Consider the following 14,916-nt stretch of genomic DNA (forward strand, 5'->3'; position numbering starts at 1 on the left):
GCTGAACAATACAATACCCACTGGGCAAGAACTGGTTGAATCAACATCGTTTCCAGGTCTTTTTAACAAAAAACATATATGTGACGACATTGTATCAATGTGGAAAGCTGATTGGATTTGAAAAAAGTCATCATAGTATTTTTTTTCACCCAACTATTAACCTAAATCCAATTACATGGTGAAATGTTTTGTTGATTTCACGTTGAATTCGGGTTGGCAAATGGAAATCAAAACTAGAAGTTGAACTGACTGTGGGTATTTATTTTCTACTTGGATTCATTTGGTAATATGTTAAGTCTAGCATGCTTTCCCAACCCCTTTCATTCCTGTATGTTGGCTGGCAAGAAACGATACACCCCAATCAAAGTTCATTCTCCTGAAACGTAAACGTGTGCTGAATCAAATAAAATCTATGGGCAAGTAATTCCACTGAGAGTTACAGGAGCCGACTGTGGGTCATTGGGCTCCCCTTGATAAGGAAGGTTGCTCAATAAATACAGTAGGTCTAAGATTTGAATGAAATACAGTTATCTGCCATTCTCTATGCGAAGGTGGTCTCATTGACTAGTAGGAAAATCGGCAGTATTCAATGAGCAAACAATTTACTCATCATCAGTCAGAAGTTAATTGCGGGGGAAAGTTCAATATCTATTGCTGTCTGCTTCCTCGCACCTCATATAACTGCAGTCAGTGGGCAAGAGATACATCACTGGTAGTTAATTTTCTGCATATTTTCACAACCTGGCTGCGAGTCCTTACATTACCGATTTCAACTGACTATGGACATGGAAGAAGCTCTCAACAGCACCATCCATCCGACCTGTTTAGAAGAACCTCCGTTGGCTATCGATGTCATAAAGCGTGAGTTACCCAGATTACCTTATCTATCAGTTTGTAGATAGTGTTTCATTATAAAGTTGTAATTGTGAAAGCGAATTTCACTACGAATTGTACAAAAAACTTTCTGGGACGCAGACTGTTTCTTTTGCATGTTTTACTTCATTGACTTAACATACTCATTGATATGTGAAATAAATAATACAAATAATAACAATAAAAAAATAATTATTTATTGGTCTTATATCAATAATTTGTACCTGACATGTCAAGCATCCCAAGGTAAAACAGGAGTTACAGAAGTTACAGACGTATGATAATATAGTAGGGCTATATTAGAAGTGACTGTTAGTCTATATAATTATTTTCTCAAATGTGTGTGATAACTACACCGTGGCCATTGGCATGGCAGAAATGTGACTGATTGGGTCTCTGGCACACAACAAGACTTTATTAGCCCGTTGAGCTAAAGCTCAGGTGTTAGCTCTGGAAGTATTCAGGCCGAAAATCTAATTTCCTTAATTCTGTGGCTAGTCAAATACTTTCTGTGGCACAGGTCAGAGTCAAATACATTCTTTAGAACGAACTTCACGTCAGGATAGGCAACCGAACGTTGTTGTTCACCAAACAATCTCTGATACACAGACAAGCCCAATAAAACAGATTCAGAATGAATTTGTCCTCCAAATGGAAGGCTACAGTCTGCTCCAGGCTGATTAGAGGGACAGCATTTCACTCTGCCCATCATTACATCTCCATGTGTAGGCCACAAATATGCATGTTGGTTTCTCCAAAGTCATTTTTCTGTTCTGAGAAATATGATGGCTCATTTGATATAAATGACAAATAACTTGCATGGCCTTTCATCCTTTGTGTTCAGTCAACATCTCTTCAAGGGTGGTTTATTGTTTCTGTAGATAGCCTCGATCTCAGTCCATATGAAACTAATCAAGGATACATTTAGACAGCTGGATTTTCACTGGGCCGAGTGAAGTATTGTTGGGATCTCATCAGCACTCAACCTCAAAAGAGGCTGAATAAAATGGTTTGGAGGCTGTTTCACAAATGCTGTTGTGTCCATGGGGATGTTGTCAGGGCATTGATCTAATAAAGTCTAGAGACCGCAGGAGCGGTAGAGATACTCTTAATGATTGGCTATGAAAAGCCAACTGACATTTACTCCTGAGGTGCTGACTTGCTGCACCCTTGACAACTACTGTGATTATTATTATTTGACCATGCTGGTCATTTATGAACATTTGAACATCTTGGCCATGTTCTGTTATAATCTCCACCCGGCACAGCCAGAAGAGGACTGGCCACCCCTCATAGCCTGGTTCCTCTCTAGGTTTCTTCCTAGGTTTTGGCCTTTCTAGGGAGTTTTTCCTAGCCACCGTGCTTCTACACCTGCATTGCTTGCTGTTTGGGGTTTTAGGCTGGGTTTCTGTACAGCACTTCGATATATTAGCTGATGTACGAAGGGCTTTATAAAATAAACTTGATTTGATTTGATCTATCCTCAAGAGAGGTTGTTGTTGCCAGGGGCTTCTACTGACCTGTACAACCTCTCTCTCTCTCCCTTCTGATCCCCTTACTCTCTCCCTAAACTAGAGCTGGATGTCTTTGGTGTGGCTCTGTACTCCATGCTGACCCTCATGTCTACGCTGTCCCTGCTGCTATACCTGGAGGAGTGTGTGTTTATCTATAGAAAAGTCCCATCTCCTAAGAAGACAACTATTATGTGGGTCAATGGTGCTGCACCGGTAAGGAGTCAGCTCCCTGTCTCCGCTAGCCTTCACCAGATACAATTGAATGCAATAAGTACTGCCAGTGTATCTCTGTGGTTATAGCTACACTGTCTGGACTGGATGAGTATATAGTCTCGTTATTGTTATTTTATTATGTTACTTTTTATTGTATTTTTTACTTTAGTTTATTTAGTAAATATTTTCTTTACTCTATTTCTTGAACTGCATTGTTGGTTAAGGGCTTGTAAGTAAGCATTTCACTGTAAGGTCTACTACACCTGTTGTATTCGGCGCATGTGACAAATACAATTTGATTTGACTGATTTGACTGTCTGGGAGTGGTGAGGGGAAATCTGAAAATGAGCTGTTATTGGCAGAGGGATTTGGAACTGTCTTTCTTGTTGGTATATTACCTAATTTACCGCCTGGTGATGTCACCAGGCAGCTCAAAACTCCATCCCACCAAAACAGGCTGAAATTTCAGGTGGTCTTTTCAAGCAGCTCTTACACGAAAAGGGCATTAACATTTTCACAATTTCACAGTACTATTCCAACCTCATAGTGTGGAAATATATATAAAACACAGGGTAATCACATTTTTGACTGCACTGGGCCTTTAACTTTTTGCTAAACTGTAAATGAGAATGTCTGCCATTCTATGATCATACAGTATTTTATTCATCACTTTATATGAATGAGAACCATGTGGATGTTGAATGTTATGACTAAAAGTAACGTTCTGTTTCTGTCTCAGGTCATTGCCACCATGGCTTGTTTTGGGATGTGGATCCCAAGGGCAACCATGTTTACAGATATGACCTCTAATTCGTAAGTTTCCTCTCACCCACACACTACTTACTACTCCTCTCTCTCTCTCTCTCTCTCTCTCTCTCTCTCTCTCTCTCTCTCTCTCTCTCTCTCTCTCTCTCTCTCCTCTCTCTCTCTCTCTCTCTCTCTCTCTCTCTCCTCTCTCTCCTCTCTCTCTCTCTCTCTCTCTCTCCTCTCTCCTCCTCTCTCTCTCTCTCTCTCTCTCTCTCTCTCTCTCTCTCTCTTTCACATACCCTTCTATGAACGCATAAACAATTTGACTATACTGCACTAAGTAGATGCAGTGCTCTTTCACCTGTAGTAATGAGCTGACAGGAAGCCATAGCAAGGAGTACTGACATAAACGGGAGGAGGCTTTTTATGAATGCACTCAACTATGTGAACACAGTTTAACCACTCTCTTAATCATTACACTGTGTTAGAGATCATCCCCAGAGAGCTGGGAGCTTAGGAAGAAAAAATGAAGGTAATAACATTTTTAGCTAGTTGAAAAGCAAAGCCTGTGCATCAAGTACAGAAATTGCAGGCTAGACATCCAGCAAAACAATACTCATATGCATCTGGCTGGCATAAGGGCTCGATTCAATCCCTATCGCAGAAGATCCGTACTATAGCACAATTTAAATTGAGTGGTATAGCACAATTGTAATTTAGCATTTACCGTAAATGCAGTCTCCGCAAATGCGGGAACATTGCCTTTAAATGTAAATCGTGCTATGCAGCAGATCAGAGATCATCCCACATCCTCAGAGAGCTGGAAGGGAAAAATACAGGAAATGACACAAACAAGCACAAACAAACTTTTTTGGGACACAAACAAAAGTTGAGTGGGCAGACTAACTGGTTTTGAAGGCTGGTGACACACACTTGTTATGTGTGTACAATGTATCTAACAATTTACCTGTAAACCCTCTCCTTTTCTCTATAGGTACTTTGCAGTGGTGGTGTATAAGATCTTGGTTCTGATGATAGAGGAGAGTGGGGGTAGTGAGGCCTTTCTGAAGAGCAATGCCCAGAAAACCTTCAATATCAGTGTAGGACCCTGCTGCTGCTGCTGTCCCTGCTTGCCACGCGTTCCGGTCACACGGTAACCGGAACAACCCACTGGGAAAAAACTGGTTGAATCAACGTTGTTTCCATGTAATTTCATCCCAAAAATATCAATGTGATGACGTGGAAAACTGATTGAATTTGCAAAAAATCATCAATGTAAGAGTATTTTGTATTTTTTTCACCCAACTTTTAGCTTAAATCTAATGACATTGTGACCTTTTTAGTCGATTTCACATTGAATTCATCTTAGTTGACAAGTAATCCAAATGTAAATCAAAACTAGAGGACATCTGTGACCAGTGGGATGATGATTCATACTCAGGTCACACTTGGGCCAGAAGATTCTTTGTGTTGGTAATGTTTAACACAAGTGGTTAGAACATGTTAATAACTCTGGTCTGTTTTCATTCAGGTGCATGCTATTCTTGCTGAAGCTGGGGGCTCTTCAGTATGCTATCTTAAAGACAGTCCTCTCAATTGTGTCCATAATATTGTGGACCAACGGCAACTTTGATCTTTCTGATGTAAGTAACTGTCCTCCTTTCTGTGAAAATCTTCTCAGCAACAAACATCCCCTTTACATCTTAAGCTTCAAACTGAGCTTGGTGTCATTCCATTGATTCCACTATTCAATGCCTATCCTCTTTAACCTTTCTCCATGTCTCTATGTTTAGCTGGAGATCACAGGCACGGCTATTTGGATCAACCCATTTATAGGTGTTCTCACCATCATCTCCCTCTGGCCTGTCGCCATCATGTTCATGAACATATGCAACACATTGCGCAGCATCAAGATCATACCTAAATATGCCATGTACCAGGTGAGTCTGATCATGTCCTACTGCACAAACCAGATAGTCCAGGAACTGCCTGCTCAATGCCTTTGGTGAAATTACATCAGCTTCTGTCATTTCCTTAGTCCTTGAGTTTTTAGGAATGTTGTGTAGTGTCTGATTCAGTATTATCATGTCCATTTCTGCATCCCAATATTCTATGCATCTCCATGATGTCGCTGGTTATGTGTCCATAGTTGGTGCTGGTGCTCAGTCAGCTGCAGACGGCCATCATTAACATCTTGGCCTTAGATGGAACCATCGCCTGCTCCCCACCATTCTCCTCTAGTGCCCGTGGCACCAGTAAGTGACAGAATAGCTCCAAACCAGCCAAACGAGAGCCATTACTTGATCAATATGAAGTCCATGTCCACCAACCCTGTCTGTCTGTCTGGTCTCTCTGTCTGTCTGGTCTGTCTGTGTTTGTGTCTATGTGTCTGTCTGCAGTGTTGAGTCAGCAGCTAATGATCTTGGAGATGTTCATCGTTACCCTGGTGACCCGGGCGTTGTACCGCCGCACCTATGACTCTCTTCCCACCGACCCCCACGACACCGACAACGACCAGAACAGCAAGATCAGCCTGCAGGCCCCACAGGGGGAGCACACTGTCTGAGAGATTGGGGTGGAGTGAGAGGGAGAGTGGTGTGTGTGTTTGCGTGAGTGTGCGTTAAAGAGAGGGAGAGAGAGAGAGGGACTCTCTACCAAACATTTACACTATTGTTTTACTTGTATATTAATTTTGTTTTGATGGTGTGATACTGTATATTCTGCTGTTCTAGTTGTTGGTTAGTCTTGTATGAGATGAAACTTACTGTATATTAAAAGTTTACCTGCATTATGCTGAATATAATATTAGAACATATACCTCAAACAACATGTCTGTCCCATCCATATTTCCTCAAGTTGCTTCAGCTCTCAACACGGCTATGTGGAGTTTGGTGTGTGAGGGTGTTGGAAAGAGATGGAGTTTATTAACAAATGGGGGTATGAAATATGTATTTTGTATTCATATCAATAAATATAGTGAATTACAACTACAGTCTCAGTCAAAAGTTTGGACACATCTACTCATTCAAGAGTTTTTCTGTAGTTTTTACTATTTTCTACATTGTAGAATAATAGTGAAGACATCAAAACTATGAAATAATACATATGGAATTATTTAGTAACCAATTTTTTTTTAAACAAATCAAAATATATTTTATATTTTATATTCTTAAAAGTAGCCATCCTTTGCCTTGATGACAGCTTTGCACACTCTTGGCATTCTCTCAACCAGCTTCACATATGCTGAGCACTTGAATTTTGTTGGCTGCTTTTCCTTCACTGTGCAGTCCAAATCATCCCAAACCATCTCAATTGGGTTGAGGTTGGGTGATCACTATCCTTGGTCAAATAGCCCTTACACAGCCTGGAGGTGTGTTTTGGGTCATTGTCCTGTTGAAAAACAAATGATAGTCCCACTAAGTGCAAACCAGATGGGATAGCGTATCGCTGCAGAATGCTGTGGGAGTCATGCTGGTTAAGTGTGCCTTGAATTCTAAATAAGTCAGTGACAGCGTCACCAGCAAAGCACCCCCACACCATCACACATCCTCCTCCATGCTTCACAGTGGGAAATACACATGCGGAGATCATCTTTTCATCTACTCTGCATCTCACAAAGACACGGCGGTTGGAACCAAAAATCTCAAATTTGGACTCATAAGACCAAAGGACAGATTTCCACCAGGCTAATGTCCATTGCTCGTGTTTCTTGGTTTCTTGGTGTCCTTGATCTTTTTGGCCTTCCTGTGATATCGGGTGCTGTTAGTGTCCTGGGGAGCAGGTAGTTTGCCCCCAAAAATGCGTTGGGCAGACCGCACCACCCTCTGGAGAGCCATGCGGTTGCAGAATGGTGCAGCTGCTGTAGCAAGCGGTGATACAACCCGACAGGATGCTCTCAATTGTGCATCTGTAAAAGTTTGTGAGGGTTTTAGATGATAAGCCAAATTTCTTCAGCCTCCTGAGGTTGAAGTGGAGCTGTTAGGCTTTTTTCACCACAGCAAGCTTTCCACCTTCTCCACTGCGTTCCTGTCGATGTGGATAGGGCCGTGTTCCCTCTGCTGTTTCCTGAAGTCAACGATCACCTCCTGTGTTTTGTTGACGTTGAGTAAGAGGTTATTTTCCTGGCACCACTCTCCCAGGGCCCTCACCTCCTCTCTGTAGGCTGTCTTGTCATTGTTGGTAATCAGACCTACTACTGTTGTGTCATATGCAAACTTGATGATTGAGTTGGAGGTGTGCGTGGCCACACAGTCATGGGTGAACAGGGAGTACAGGAGGGGGCTGAGCATGCACGCTTGTGGAGCCCCTGTGTTGAGAATCAGCGAAGTGGAGGTGTTGTTTCCCACAACTCAGACGAGGAGACAGAGATAAGGTAACCAAGGTATTTCTTGAAAAGCGGGGGGGGGGGGATCAGGGGGAGCTCGGGTGGGTACTAGGGAACCAGGAACTGAGGTTGCGGCTGGGGCAAGGGGAGTAGGGGAAGGGTAGCAGGTCCGAAGCGGAATTCAAGGAAGCAGTAGAGCGGGGGTCCAGGGCAGGGAAGCAGGACTGACGAGACGAGGGACTGATGACCAGAGTCAGAGCGGACGGAACTGTAGCAGACAGAAAAGCAGCGTCAGGCTAGGGAAAACAGGCACTACAAGATAATAAGATCTATGCAGGAACAAACGGCTTGAAATGCCGACTGACAGATCAGAGGCTACGATCTGGCAGCATGGAAGTGGCAGTTCTGAGTGTTTGTAGAGGTCTTGATTATGGAACAGGTTGCAGCTGGTGGGGATCTGCTCTGACTCCAGTACACCTGTCTCCACTCACACAATCAGATACACCCACAGAGAGAGAAGGAGAGAGCACTGGGGGAGTGGCAGGTTAGGGAGACACGGGATGAGGGCGTGGCAGGGGCAGATGTAGAGGGCGTGGCAGGGGCAGATGTAACAGGGTGTCAGGTAAGGTAGAGGTGATATGATCCTTAACTAGCCTCTCAAAGCACTTAATGAAGACAGAAGTGAGTGCTATGGGGCAATAGATATTTAGTTCAGGTACCGTTCCTTTCTTGGGTTACATCGAAACCTCAATAATATTCTATTTTTCTCCCTCGTAAATGTCTATCAAGCAATTTCTAGACTTCGGTGAGTATAGAAAGAAGTTCTGCAAGAGTTTGAATATCATGGACACAGATATGCTATAGGGTTGCCACTGTGTTGAAAATAAGACGGGTGGCTTTTACTCTACGGCAGTTCCACGGTAATAGAGTGATGCTGAGACCCACTTTTTCACTTAAAAAATTATATTTTTAACAATTGCCACTGAAAATGTCACTAAAACACATTTACTTGAGGAACAGTATCGATGTAAAGTTTGGTAGAATGCCATTCATAATCTCCCTAAATTTTTTATGTGACCACAGTTTCCAAAAACTGTTAAATATCTACTCTGAATTTAGTTTCAAAGATGTCTGCAGAAAGAATGGGTGACATGACCCAGCTATGACATGACACTCTGAGTTTGAAAAAATCTCTTTTGGCTATTGAACTACAGTAAATGAAGTGGTTCAACACCGGGTGACAGAATGACGGTAACAGAATGACACCTTGGGTCAATGTACTGGGCCGTATGCACTACCCTCCCTCTGTTGCGCCTTGTGGTCGGATGCCAAGCAGTTGCCTTACCAAGCGGTGATGCAGCCAATCAAGATGCTCTCAATAGTGTAGCTGTAGAACTTTTTGAGGATCTGAGGGCACATGCCAAAATCTTTTCAGCCTCCTGAGGGCCCTCTTCACAACTGTGTTGGTGTGTTTGGACCATGATAGATCCTTAGTGATGTAGACACAGAGGAACATGAAGCTATTAACCCACTACACTACATCCCCATCGATGTGAATTGGGCGTGCTCGGCCCTCCATTTCATGCAGTGCACGATCAGCTCCTTTGTCTTGCTGATGTTGAGGGAGAAGTTGTTGTCCTGGCACCACACTGCCAGGTCTCTGACCTCCCTATAGGCTGTCTCATCATCGCCGGTGATCAGGCCTATCATATTTGTGTCGTCTGCAAACTTAATGATTATGTTGGAGTCATGCGCTGCCACACAGTTGTGGGTGAACAAGGAGTACAGAAGGGGACTAAGCACGGACCCCTGAGGGGCCCCCGTGTTGAGGGTTAGCGTGGCGATGTGTTGCTACCTACCCTTACCACATGAGGCCATCCCATCAGGAAGTCCAGGATACAGTTGCAGAGGGAGATGTTTAGTCCCAAGGTCTTTAGCTTAGTGATGAGCTTGGATGGCACTATGGTGTTGAATGCTGAGCTGTAGTCAGTGAACAGCATTCTCACGTAGGTGTATCTTTTGTCCAGGTGGGAAAGGGCAGTGTGGAGATACAATAGAGATTGCGTCATCTGTGGATCTGTTGGGGTAGTATGCGAATTGGAGTGGGTCCAGGGTGTCTGGGAAGATGGTGTTGAACAAAGCATTTCATGGCTACAGATGTGAGTGCTACGGGGCGATAGTCATTTAGCTTACCTTGGCGTTCTTGGGCACAGGGACTATTGTGGTCTGCTTGAAACATGTAGGTATTACATTTAAATAAACTAGAATTAAAGTCAGACTAAGTCAGTGGCACAGGTGGAATTATCCAAACAGAAGATACATCTCTTTCAAATGTTGATATTTGGTTGCGTTGACAACAAAACACCACTATATTATTGTGGCCCTGGCGGCACAAAATCAAAGTCGGACTGCATGGAGATGCGTGGGGACATGGTCATGACGGGTGGCCGTATTGTGGGTGTTTCAGGAATAAGGTGTACATTTGACCTCCATTATCTAGGATGTGACAATGGTAAATAAATCTCTKAATTTTTGCTCATTTTTTGTGCGGTCTTGCAGGCCTTCTCATGCAGCTGCAACTGCAAGTGCATTTGTAAATCATGACCCATCTTGAGTTGGGCGCTGGGATGGTGCAATTGTTGAGAAAGTGAGCTTATGGTTGTGTGGGGGTAAGGGCTGAGTGTGTGGGTGTATGTGTATATCCCACAACTGTTGCGAAGGAAGAAGTAAAAGATGTTAGGGACAATAGAGGATGATCCACAGATATATATAATACAAATCGAGGTGAGGGCAATGGAAATGCATATGGCAATTGATCTACTTCAATTCGGTAAATGGCACTGTATGCTCTTTTCAAAGAATGGATCCCAGTCGGTTCAGGGCTATGGGATACAGGGGGTCGAGGGTGGTCTGCCGGGCATTGGGATGACAAGCCATCTCGAGAGGAGGCCTTTTAGCGGGTGGAATAGTAGGGACCAATTGGAGGTTTACTTAGTAGAAATGCAAATATCATGGTACAACTATATAGACACTCAATCATTATGTTACTTTTTAATAGTACGTTTACAAAAATATATTCTGATTAAAAGAATGAAAGGTGTGTCTCATTATGGTAAGTGGTGAAATAAGTATAGCCAGTTACAATTGTAATGGCTTAGCAGATAATAAGAAAAGACGATCAGTATTTACCTGGCTAAAAGAGAAGGATTATAATATCTATTGTTTACAGGAAACCCATTCAACAGTTTTAGATGAAGTTTTGTGGAAAAAGAACTGGGGGGGCAAAATATATTTCTCCCATGGGCAAAGAAATTCAAAAGGGCTGATGGTTTTAATTAACAATAATTTTGATCCAAATGTGCAAATTGTCCAAACAGATCCTCAAGGTAGATGGATTATTTTAAATATGTTATTGGACAATAAACAAATATGGCTTGTTAACCTATACGGTCCGAATAATGATGATCCAAGCTTCTTTGAAAATATATATAAGAATTTATCAACTCTACAAGCATCACTAGACTCTATTATTATAGTGGGAGATTTTAATACGGTCTTAAATACCTCTATAGACCGGAAAGGAAATCACACTACAAACTATCACCCTCAGGCACTTAAGGAAATCATGAATGTCATGGATATATTGGAATTAGTGGATATATGGAGACTTAAATACCCTGATTTAGTGAGATATACATGGCGGAGGCTGAATCAAGCTAGTCGTCTTGACTACTTTCTTATWCCATTCTCTCTGGCACCAAAAGTTWAAAAAGTGTTGATAGGGGARAGAATGCGGTCGGATCATCACATAATTGGCATATATATTTCTCTTACAGAATTTCCACGTGGGCGAGGATATTGGAAATTTAATCAAAGTCTACTAGATGATAAATTGTTTAGAACTAGGACAGAGGATTTTATAACTGACTTTTTCAGACATAACATAGGTACAGCAGATCCCCTTATTGTATGGGACACTTTTAAGTGTGCCTTTAGAGGCCARGCAATTCAGTACTCATCTATAAAACAAAGGSAATTTAGATCAAAAGAGTCCATATTAACAAAGGAAATTGAAGGACTAACAGTACAGTTAGATAGCAATAAAAACGGTACCATAGAGGCACAGAATAAGTTAGAGGAAAAACAAAAAGAAATGGAGGAACTTATTCAAGAAAGATCCAGTGTAATATATTATAAAAATAAAGCGAACTGGATGGAATATGGGGAAAAATGCACCAAATTCTTTTTCAATCTTCAATATAGAAATGCTACCAAAAAAAATGTATTAAAACTTGTTACAAATGATGGAGTCACGCATGATTCACCAAATGATATTTTGAAAGAGGAAGTAAAGTACTTTAAGAATATGTTTTCGTTTCAGGCCCCTCCATCTCCACTAACTGAAACTAATTGTATGGATTTTTTTCCTATTAATAATGTAAAATTAACATCTGTACAGAAAGACTCATGTGAAGGCCAAATTACAGAGGAGGAACTGCTTGATGCAATTGGGGCCTTTAAGGATGGGAAAACTCCAGGGCTGGATGGCATACCAGTGGAAGTATACAAAACTTTTTTTGATATACTCAAAGGACCATTATTAGCTTGTTTTAACCACTCCTATATAAATGGTAGATTATCAGACACGCAACAAGAAGGTCTGATATCGTTATTACTGAAACAGGACCCAAGTGGTATATGGGTTCCTCCTCTTCATCCGAAGAGGAGGAACAGGGATTAAACCAAGTGCAGCGTGTTGAAATGACATGATGAATTTTATTAAACAAGACAAAACGAACTATACTTGAAACTAAACAAAATAACAAAACGAATGTAGACAGACTTGGACCACGAACTTACATGTAACACGAAGAACGAACGAACAAGTACTTACTACAAACAAACGAACGAAACAGTCCCGTATGGTGTAACATAGACACAGACACGGAAGACAACCACCCACGACAAACAATGTGAAAACACCTACCTTAATATGATTCTCAATCAGAGGAATGAAAACCACCTGCCTCTAATTGAGAACCATATTAGGTACCCATTAAACCAACATAGAAACAGAAAACGTAGACTGCCCACCCAAACTCACGTCCTGACCAACTAACACATACAAAACTAACAGAAAACAGGTCAGGAACGTGACATAACCCCCCCTCAAGGTGCGAACTCCGGGCGCACCAGCACAAAGTCTAGGGAGGGTCTGGGTGGGCATCGACCACGGTTGTGGCTCAGGCTCAGGGCGAGGTCCCCACCCACCATAGTCAATCCCAGCTTACGTCTCCCCTTAGAATGACCACCCTCCTTTTCCACCACCTAATATAAGGGGCAACACCAAGATAAGGGACAGCTCCGGGACAAGGTAGCTCAGGACAGCGAGGTAGGTCGGGATAGAGAGGTAGCTCAGGATAGAGAGGTAGCTCAGATAGAGAGATAGCTCAGGATAGAGAGGATAGCTCAGGATAGAGGGGCAACTCCGGACTGAAGGGCAGCTCCGGACAGAGAGACAGCTCTGGACTGAGGGGCAGTTCTGGATTACTAGCCGCTTCGGGCTGAGGGGCAGCTCATGGCTGACTGACGGCTCTGGACGCTCATGGCAGGCTGACGGCTCTGGACGCTCATGGCAGGCTGACGGCTCTGGACGCCATGGGCAGGCTGACGGCTCTGGACGCTCATGGCAGGCTGACGGCTCTGGCTGCTCATGGCTCGCTGACGGCTCTGGCTGCTCATGGCTCACTGACGGCTCTGGCTGCTCATGGCTCCTGACGGCTCTGGCTGCTCATGGCTCGCTGACGACTCTGGCTGCTCATGGCTCGCTGGCGGCTCTGGCAGATCCTGTTCTGGTTGGCGGCTCTGGCAGATCCTGTCTGGTTGGCGGCTCTGAGATCCTGTCTCGGTTGGCGGCTCTGGCAGATCCTGTCTGGTTGGCGGCTCTGGCAGATCCTGTCTGGTTGGCGGCTCTGGCAGATCCTGTCTGGTTGCGGCTCTGGCAGATCCTGTCTGGTTGGCCTCTGGCAGATCCTGTCTGACGAATGGCTCTAGCGGCTCCTGACTGACTATCGGCTCTGACGGCTCGGGACAGACGGGCGGCTCTAATGGCTCGGACAGACGGATGGCTCAGACGGCGCTGGGCAGACCGGATGGCTCAGACGGCGCTGGGAGACGGATGGCTCAGATGGCGCTGGGGAGACGGATGGCTCAGATGGCGCTGGGGAGACGGATGGCTCAGATGGCGCTGGGGAGACGGATGGCTCAGATGGCGCTGGGGAGACGGATGGCTCAGATGCGCTGGGGAGACGGATGGCTCAGATGGCGCTGGGGGGAGACGGATGGCTCTGCCGGATAAGGCGCACTGTAGACCTGGTGCGTGGTGCCGGAACTGGAGGCACCGGGCTAAGGACACGCACCTTCATGCTAGTGCGGGCGAGGGGACAGGGCACACTGGACTCTCAAAGCGTTACTCTGTGCCTGGTGCGGGGGTACCGGCACTGGTGGCACCGGGCTGAGTGCACGCACATCAGGACTAGTACGGGGAGAAGTAACAGTGTGACAGGCTCTGGAGACGCACAGGTGGCCTAGTGCGTGGTGCCGGAACTGGAGGCACTGGGCTTGAGACACGCACCATAGGGAGAGTGCGTGGAGGAGGAACAGGGCTCTGGAAACGCACTGGAAGCCTGGTGCGTGGTGTAGGCACTTTGTGGTACTAGGCTGGGGCGGAAAGTGGCGCCGCGGAATACCGGACCGTGCAGGCGTACTGGCTCCCTTGAGCACCGAGCCTGCCCAACCTTACCTGGTGAATACTCCCGTCGCCTGACCAGTGCGGGAGGGTGGAATAAACCCGCACCGGGCTATGCACACGTACAGGAGACACCGTGCGCTCTACTGCGTAACACGGTGTCTGCCCGTACTCCCGCTCTCCACCGTAAGTACAGGGAGTGGGCGCAGGTCTCCTACCTGACTTCGCCACTCTCCCTTTAAGCCACCCCCCAATACATTTTTGGGGTTTACTCACAGGCTTCCTACCGCGTCGTCGTGCTGCCTCCATTCGCCGGTATCCCTCCTCGCACTGCGCCAGAGAATCCCAGGCGGGCTCCGGCACTCGCCCTGGGCGATCGACCACCTGTTGATCTCCTCCCACGTAGGTAGCCTAGATCTTTCCTGCTTCCGTGCTAGCTCCTCATATCGCCGCCTCTCTGCTTTCGCTGCCTCCAGCTCAGGCTTGGGGCGATTATT

The 14,916-nt window shown here is 44.7% G+C and overlaps 1 protein-coding gene across 1 annotated transcript; it reads left to right on the top strand.

The window, feature by feature from the left end:
• Positions 1-248: 248 nt before the first annotated feature.
• LOC111964272 (organic solute transporter subunit alpha) lies at positions 249-6,334 on the top strand. Its single transcript, XM_023988102.2, has 8 exons — positions 249-861; positions 2,449-2,600; positions 3,340-3,413; positions 4,342-4,500; positions 4,879-4,990; positions 5,141-5,287; positions 5,497-5,602; positions 5,747-6,334. Exons 1-8 carry the CDS (start codon positions 780-782, stop codon positions 5,911-5,913), a joined length of 999 nt encoding a protein of 332 aa, XP_023843870.1. The 5' UTR covers positions 249-779; the 3' UTR covers positions 5,914-6,334.
• Positions 6,335-14,916: the final 8,582 nt, after the last annotated feature.

This window comes from Salvelinus sp. IW2-2015, linkage group LG5 (assembly GCF_002910315.2).
Source record: "Salvelinus sp. IW2-2015 linkage group LG5, ASM291031v2, whole genome shotgun sequence".
In the NCBI taxonomy this organism is placed as follows: domain Eukaryota; kingdom Metazoa; phylum Chordata; class Actinopteri; order Salmoniformes; family Salmonidae; genus Salvelinus; species Salvelinus sp. IW2-2015.

Coding starts and splice junctions, on each gene's coding strand:
- LOC111964272 (XM_023988102.2), top strand. CDS start 780: ATGGACATGGAAGAAGCTCTCAACAGCACCATCCATCCGACCTGTTTA. Junction 4,991..5,140: donor GCAACTTTGATCTTTCTGAT/GTAAGTAACTGT, acceptor CTCTATGTTTAG/CTGGAGATCACAGGCACGGC. Junction 5,603..5,746: donor CTCTAGTGCCCGTGGCACCA/GTAAGTGACAGA, acceptor GTCTGTCTGCAG/TGTTGAGTCAGCAGCTAATG.